We start from the raw sequence: 8657 nt of genomic DNA on the forward strand, positions 1-8657 counted from the left end.
AGTTTTCACCTTTTATTATTTTATACTTTAATTTTTCAATATATTTTAATCATTTGACCCATTTGGTTGAATTGGAAATATAATATCCATTGATTTGGTTTTTCAGTCTTTAACACAGTTAATAAATATTAGTTTCAACTACATTTAATTTAAAATTTTTAATTTAAGCACTCATATTATATAGTTCGATCATTTTGGTCACTCTTATTAAAATAAGAAACGGTAAGTTGATATGACAGTTAAAAATCGATATAATAAAAATTTAGCTCTCAACTTTTACATATTATATTGATTTAGTCATAATTTTAATAAATTAACTCTCAAAGTATACAAATATTTTCAATTTGATCCTAATTTTAAAAAAATTTAAAAAAATATAAAAATACATAAATATTTTCAAATTTTTTTTAAATTTTATATTAATGTTTATATTAATATGAAATAAAAACAGTTATATTAATATTAAATAGAAAGAAAAAAATCCTCCCTCCCTCCCCACCCCACCCTGTCCCTTTCCCACTCCCACTCCCCCTCGCTCAACACCATCCCTCTTCCTCTTTGCTGTTGCTGCAATTTACTCAAAGCTATTAGTTGGAAATTGTAGGAAACAGTGAACAAAATAATATCAATCTTTAGTCTGAAAAAGAAAAGAAAAAACATAAGTAGGAAAGACAATACAAGTCATGAAACATAGTCGAATGTTTATATACGAGAATGAGGACGCACAAAGACAAATGTTGGTTGATTTTTCATGAAAGGATAACTATTTTTAAATTGTCAAATGTTTGAATGCCCAAAAATCAAATAAAGTAAAATAACCATAGTTACAACCAACTGGGTCTCACTTTGTTTTTTCAGAACAAATATAGAGAAAATCTAGTGAGAAAGCTTTGGGACCACATGTGCCATTAGATAACATAATCTTCATCTTATATGGAAATGCCCATATTTAAATTGGGTATGTTAGGGAATTTGAGGCAAAGAGATATAGGAAGAAAAAATTTCCCATGACAGGGCGGGTAAACCAAGGATAAACATAATGTAGACACAATTCCTTCATTTGCAGTAGCACACAACGTGAGAGAGGGGGATGGTAGTGGGGGAGGGACCCGGTGAGGGAGGTTATTTTATTTTATTTAATATTAATATAAAATTCAAATTTATTATTATATCTTTTAATTTATGTATTTATATATTTCTTTAATTTTTTTAGAATTAGGATCAAATTAAGATCATTTATAAATTTTAAGGATTAATTTTAAAAATTATGACTAAATTGATTTAATATCTTGAGGGTTAAATTCATTATTATAGTGGCTTTTTAATTGTCACATTAACTTACTATTTGTGGTTTTGACGAGAGTGAACTATGTAACATGAGTGTTTAAAATGTAAATTTTTATTTTGAATGCTAAAATGTAAATTTTAATACTTAGATGTTTAATTGTATAGTTTACCCTAGATAATAAATTATGTGACACTTATAACAACACAAAAGATTAAAGTGGTAAACAAATCTTAAATTTTCAAATTTATCATTAATCCATTTTAATTTTTTTAAAATTGTAATTTAAATTATTTAGTGCAAAAATTATAAAATTAATGAATGACATAAATACTCTTTATTATTTTAACTTCAAAATATTTTAATGTGAACAAACCGTGGCTGAATGGATGGGTGTGGGGATGAGATGAGGTTAGGTTAGGTATTCCGTATTCCATGTCAATCTCTCATTATATTTTTGTCGACAATGACAATGGTTTCCCAAAGCTTTGGACTTTACCCTTTTTGACATTCATGGAATAACCCATTCCCATCCTTTTTAGATTAATTCCACAAACATCCATATATTATCCTCAAAATTATAAATTCATCCTTCAAGTTCAAAATAGTTTGATTAAATATTTAAACTATTAATATTATATCAATCATATCCTTCTACCAACTTAATCATTTATTTGGGTTTTAGATAGTAGTATCATATCTATCAAAGCCTTCCAACAACTTAATCCTCTATTTAGGCATTAAATGGTAGTTTAGACTTGACGTGGAACATATTTAACTTATGGGGATCAAATTATAAACTTGTCTCGCAACTATCAAATAAACGGTTTGGATTTAATGTGTTGATAAAATAAAATTTAAGAGAGCAAGTTTTTAAAATATCAAATTCAAACTATACATACAAGAAGTGTATACATGTTCTCAATTTAATCTACGTGTTAAATGTTTCATGAGCCTTAACATCAAAGTTAATACTAGGCTTGAAGAACGATCTAGTTGATATTGATATTGATATTGATATTGATATTGATATTGATATTGATATTGTGAGGATGTTTTAAAGTTGGAGACCAATTTAAAATTAGATCATAGTTTAAGGATGGTCACGTGAATTAACCCCTTTTTATTAAAGAAAACCATAGCATTAAAAATATCTTCTGAATAATGAAAATATCTAACATAAAAAAGTTAGCCGCTTACCAACCGAAACAGAGAAACCGCCCGGAAAGAAAATATTCGGTCTTTTAAGTCTTAGAGTTTGACCTGTTGAAGAGGAAAGTTTGTAACACGCACAGAGAGAGGTTGAGAAATCTTTATATGTTATGAACGATTTGAAGATCCATGCTTTGAATTCGATTGTTTGAAGGGAATATGGAAACCCCTTCAGCAGAGGAGCTTTTGAAGAAGATCCAAATACTTGAAGCGGGACATGCCGATCTCAAGCAAGAAATTTCTATTTTAAAACAATCCGGTGGCGATTCCAAGGCCAATTCAACTCATCAAAGATCTCACTCTACTTCCCCTCGACGTCCGCGCTTCCCGGGGAACGCGGCGAAGCTTGCTGCTTGGAAGAAAGATTCAGCTTCGTTTCGGCACTCCTCGCCGTTGCGAAGAGAGAGCAGAAACAATGACACTGTCAATGGCGACAGCGGCACCGGAGGAGATTTAGGAGTAGGAGGAAGAGGAGGAGCTATCGAAAGAACCGGGAACGTCGGGCCAGCAGCCGTCAATTTCACTAACAGCCAGTATTTGAATATATTTCAGTCTATGGGGCAATCTGTTCATATATTTGATCTTAGTGGCCGTATAATTTATTGGTAAGCGAAAAGGGTTTCGCTTTTAAGATCATTCAGTTGCAAAGACCAAGTTTTTATGTTCTAAATTAGTAATTAGTGATGTGGTTTAACATTGTTTATTAACTACTTAGTAGCATTATAGAGAATGGGGCCTTTGGCTTAATGGCAAGGAGGTTAGGGAACTTTGAGCTCCAAAGTTCAAATTTCACTGGGTTTGATCTTATATTTATTCTGATGAGTTAGTTTGAGTTGATTTAGTTACTTTTTGCTTTTAACTATTAATTATGGTTGTAATTTGAAGTAAATTGTAACTTAAATAGAAAAAAAGTATTAAGTAAGCATTATCATTTGAGCATAGTTTTTCATTTAAAAAAAAAATTATGCTTTTCTTTTTTGCAGGAATAAAGCTGCCGAAAAACTTTATGGTTATTCAGCAGCAGAGGCTTTAGAGCAAGATGCCATTCAACTTCTTGTTGATCATAGGGATTTCGCTGTTGCACTTAATATTGTTCATTGTGTTATGACGGGGGATAGCTGGACTGGACAATTTCCTTTCAAGAATAAAATGGGGGAGAGGTTTTTGGCTGTTGCAACGTATACTCCTTTTTATGATGAGGATGATGACGATGATAGTTCATTAGTTGGAATCATTTGTGTATCCAGTGATACTCAGCCTTTGCAAGAAAGGAGAGCTGCAGTGTTGGCTGGAAAGCAACCTGAAGGAGATTCAACCTTTAGCCGGTCTAAAAATGCTGTCTCAGCTAAACTTGGTCTGGATCCTCAACAACCTATGCAAACAGCAATTGCATCAGAACTAACAAATTTGGTATTAGTTCCTTAATTTTAATGTGTTGGAAGTTGGATTTTAGTGTTACTATATATATTTGTAGTTTGGCTTGGATTGATTGTTAAGAGTTATGCAGGCGCTTAAGGTGAGCAACAAAATGAAGTCCAAATTTAAGATGGGAGAGTATTGTGTCGATCGTGAAGGAGAAAGTGGAGATGGTCATTATTTGGAGCATGGTTGCTCCATTGCAGCTCATTCTGATCTTAAAGAAGATGCAGTTTCCAGTGGAGCTTGTACACCTAGGGGAAGTATTTACCCATCTGCCTTTAGTGTATTTTATCCGTTGGATGAAAAGTCCCCCATGAACACCTCTCACAATTCTGGTGATGAGAGTGAAGGAAAACCTGCAATCCAAAAGATTATGACCTTAGTGGGTAAAAAGGGGATATCGTGGCCTTGGAAAGAGAATGATCGAGCAGGATCAGAGGCAAGAACTACTCGTTTTGTATGGCCTGGATTGGCAAATGATCAAGAGAATGATTTATTTGTACAGAAAAGCTCATATTCTGCTGCAAAATCTGAAGGCCACGTTAATGAAAATAATACCCCTGTCAATAATGAGCCATCAGGCTCGTGGTCATCCTCTGTTAATGTTTACAGCACCAGCAGTGTCAGCAGCTTTGGAAGTACTAGCAGTAGTGCAGTTAATAGAGCTGAGATGGATGTCGATTGTTTAGATTACGAAATCTTGTGGGAGGACTTGACAATTGGAGATCAAATTGGGCAAGGTAATTTTTTTCGAGTGAGCACCTAGGAGTCATAAAGGAATTATGAACTTGTTCCTAACTGGAGCCACTACTTTTAAGCGTAGAAGTATTGAACTTTACACTGATTCACCACTGTTCATCCGTTTTTGATTTGGGTAATGTCAAAGCACATGAATGGAACCCCAAATGCCCACTGGATACCCCAAATGCCCACTGGATAATCATTTCAATGGATGAGAACTTGGTCTTTGACTTAAGCTTGGTCCATGCTTTGCTTTGTTTCTATATTCTGTTGTATTTATTTCTGGGTGATGTTTTCCTTAGATATAATAATATTTACTTTGTGTTCCTGCTTTCCTCACAGGTTCTTGTGGAACAGTGTATCATGGTCTGTGGTTTGAATCCGTATGTTCTACTCCGGTGCCTTCACTTTCGGGAAGACGTACAAAACATTATAGATGAATATACATTAAAAATTTTGGGATAAGATATATCATGATTTGCTTTTGCTTTTTTCCATCAAATCATATTTGATACACTCATGTAAATAAGAGTGTGCATAAAATGGAAAGATGGTGACAAGGAGTTCCTCAGCCAGTTTTCCATATGTTATTGTATGATGTAGGCTCATTGAACCTACATATGATGCCCAAGTCTAATATAGACCGTGCAATATGAAAAATGCTGAATCCTTTTTGAGGATCTTATGCCATTCTTGTGGTAAATTCCAGTTCATGAAACTGCTCTGTCATTGCAATAAATGAGTCCTTGTACTCTGTAGTTATTTGTTGGTATTAAATGGCAAATGGTAGAGTGCATGAAAAAAATTGTAATAATCTTATTCGTGTAAATTACCATGTTCACATTATTTCAGGAGGTTGCAGTCAAGGTATTCTCGAAGCAGGAATATTCAGATGATGTAATAAATGCCTTCAGAGAGGAGGTGTGCTTTACTGTTAAATTAGTTTTCACTGTGTTCACATACTTAGTCATATCTTTTTTTCTCTTTGGTGGTAATTGTAGAATCATATGATTCATTCACCATCAGCACTTTCCATTCGCCAACTGATTGAAGTCACTGCATTTATTATTGTTTTGAGTTTCTCTCTTCCTCTTCCAAATGCTGCTGTAACTATTTTGCTTTTGCTTTGAAGGTATCTCTTATGAAAAGACTTCGGCATCCAAATGTTCTGCTGTTCATGGGAGTTGTGGTTTCATCTCAACGTCTCTGCATTGTCACAGAGTTCCTTCCACGGTTCAATCTCAACTTTCTTTTAGAAGTTCTTTCTGTGCTGAGACTTTTTTCTTTTTAAAAAAACTTCACTTCCATATTTGTTTCTCTATGGGACATTAGTTTTATATATTATATATATTTTTGGGTTGATGAATGATTAAATTTTATATTTTATTGCTGCAGTGGGAGTTTGTTTCAGTTACTACAAAGGAATACTACCAAATTAGGTTGGAGACGGCGTGTCAGTATGGCTTTGGATATTGCAAGTATCAAGTAGATTTTATTTTAACCTTTTAAATTTTATGATGGTTTTCCAGTTACAATGGATTTAATGCCATCATATGTTGGTCTGCATTCATTATTATTTTATTCTTGCTTGTATCACTGCGGTAGTCATTCCCTCTGTCAGTTCATCTTACTGATTGAACTTTCTCAGGCACGAGGCATGAATTATCTTCACAATTGCAATCCACCTATCATTCATCGTGATTTGAAGTCTTCAAATCTTCTAGTGGATAAGAATTGGACCGTGAAGGTTTTCCATAGTTCATCCTCTTTATCTGCAAATCTAGTTTTAGCTTATGTCAGGGTGTTGAGAATATTTTTTGTTTACTTGAGGTAAAAGGTAATGTAGTTCTATGTGATCAGGTTGGCGATTTTGGTTTGTCACGTCTCAAGCACAAAACATATCTCACAACAAAGTCTGGGAAAGGAACGGTATTTACTTAACCCTTCATTAGCTTCATCAATAATATTAATCTAACAGAGTCTAAATCATTTGTAAGGATGCATAACTTTCTAGTTTCTCAGTTGACTTACAAGTACCGTGTCTTTTTTAGCCTCAATGGATGGCGCCTGAAGTTCTTCGCAGTGAACCCTCAGATGAGAAGTATGTTGATCCCATTCCGCACCCTTTGAATTGCACAAGCAAGTGCCCTAGCCCTCAGCCCTATCACGTTTGCCTTTCTTTCACTGCTGACCTTGTATTTCTCGTTCTTTGTGGGACTTAGGTCCGACGTTTATAGTTTTGGCGTCATATTATGGGAGCTAGCTACCGAGAAGATACCTTGGGAGAAACACAACGCAATGCAGGTATGGTTTTCATTAAAAAGATTTTAAAGTCATTTTTATCTGAAGAGGTCAAAATCACCAAACCAACTGCTCTCTTCTAAAGACAAGCTATGTTAGGTTTAAATGGAATATTCCTTATTCACCATTGTATCTCTGCATATATGAACAACAATTTGTTTAGAATATTTGCAGTTGGTTGCAGCGGTGGGGTTCATGAACCAACGGCTAGAGATTCCAAAGGAACTAGACCCACGGTGGGCTTCTATAATCAAGATTTGCTGGAACAGGTGCTCATCTCCTTATACTGTTTGTATGTTTTCTTTTATTTTTCTTATAAATTCACTGCTAAAAGTTTAGCTGTAGTTTACCAATATGCTAGTTAACTCAGACATAGCATTTGGGAGTGTCAGTTAGGAGTCTCAGGCCCGGCATTGTGTTAGTCAAATTCGAAACATGTGCACTAAGTGCATGATTAAAGTTACATCCACAAGTAGTATGGACTAGGACTTCAAATTCGATTTGCAATCATCATGATGGCCTTGAGTATTTAAGTACCATTTAGGTTAGTGGCATCTGTAGCACTTCTAGTCATTAATTAATAAGGAATTATCTTCAGAAGTAAAGCCAGTTTTCTTTCTACGTCTCGTCTAGTCATTATGTTTTCCAATTATGTTATAACTTACCATTTTGGTGTCTGATATATGGGAATTACAATTTTGCAAAAACCAGTGATCCAAAGAGCCGGCCAACGTTCCAGGAACTACTTAACAAGCTTAGAGATCTTCAAAGACAATATACTCTCCAACTTCAGCAAGCTCGTAACTCGGCCGAAGAAAAGGAAATATGAATCAGATGCTTGTGGCATTGGTTCCATATTCTTTCATTCAAACAAAAGATGTAGAGAAGCATGGGCAGTGAGCCACACGAGAAAGATAAAATGTAGGTATTTAGTTGGCAGTATGTGAGAGAAAGCAGCCCAAGTTTGAGGTAATGGGTTGGTTTCGGCAGTGGATTTGGAGATGGGGATGATGTCTCCTGTGATTTTGAAACATGTCAGGACGACTAAGGAAATTCGTACGTAATGCACAATCTACGTTTGAGTACATAGGCTGAGATAAATATCATGCTTTGTTTGCTATTTGTTAAACCACTCTATAATGGGGTCCCTTGTCTGCTATTAGTTACTCTGTTGTTCTCGGAGTCCATTATTATTATATACAAAAAGCTTGCAGCTTGAAATTTATAACTAAATTTGTCTGATGTCAATATTTTTTTAATGCTTGTTACTCCAGCTTATTGTACCTCATTGTACTAAATTTAGTGAACTATATCGCGATCGGTCCCAAATGTTTCATTTTGGTTACAAGTAGTTTTTAATATTTTATTTCGTCACGGTCCTTGGCCGTAATTCCATTAAGAATAACATACATCTTCAACACTTACGAGTGAATCAAAACATTAGAGATGACAAATGGGTAGGTTTGGATTGGGTTTACTTTTTGGAATTTTTCAGGTTCATTTGGATTCGATTTCTTGGGTTTGGAGTATTTTAGACTTGAGCTCTTATGAATTCAAATTTTCCCAGACTCGGATCAAGCTAAGTGTGCTTTGATGGATTCAAATAAATTTGAACATTTTAAATTATAAATATTTTCATTTTAAATATAATAAGTCATTTTATTTTTATATAATGACAACACAATTCAAATTTGTTATA

The 8657-nt window shown here is 34.3% G+C and overlaps 1 protein-coding gene across 5 annotated transcripts; it reads left to right on the plus strand.

Annotated features, from left to right (window-relative positions):
- The first annotated feature begins 2467 nt into the window (after positions 1 to 2467).
- On the plus strand, positions 2468 to 8191 carry LOC105777303 (uncharacterized). 5 transcript variants are annotated; one of them, XR_001128243.2, is made up of 13 exons: positions 2469 to 3102; positions 3481 to 3907; positions 4005 to 4656; positions 5000 to 5040; positions 5510 to 5578; positions 5790 to 5890; positions 6053 to 6131; positions 6306 to 6404; positions 6518 to 6586; positions 6709 to 6758; positions 6880 to 6961; positions 7122 to 7227; positions 7670 to 8191. XR_001128243.2 is itself a non-coding variant. In XM_012600488.2 (13 exons), the coding sequence occupies exons 1-13, from the start codon at positions 2657 to 2659 to the stop codon at positions 7785 to 7787; spliced, it is 2328 nt and encodes a 775-aa protein (XP_012455942.1). In that variant the 5' UTR covers positions 2471 to 2656; the 3' UTR covers positions 7788 to 8191. The 5 variants fall into 5 exon arrangements, 2 of the variants coding, with proteins under 2 accessions (XP_012455943.1, XP_012455942.1); XR_001128244.2 differs by having other exon boundaries at positions 6709 to 6796; positions 7133 to 7227; positions 7670 to 7724; XM_012600488.2 differs by having other exon boundaries at positions 2471 to 3102; positions 7133 to 7227.
- Positions 8192 to 8657: the final 466 nt, after the last annotated feature.

This window comes from Gossypium raimondii, chromosome 10, assembly GCF_025698545.1.
Source record: "Gossypium raimondii isolate GPD5lz chromosome 10, ASM2569854v1, whole genome shotgun sequence".
Lineage (NCBI taxonomy): Eukaryota > Viridiplantae > Streptophyta > Magnoliopsida > Malvales > Malvaceae > Gossypium > Gossypium raimondii.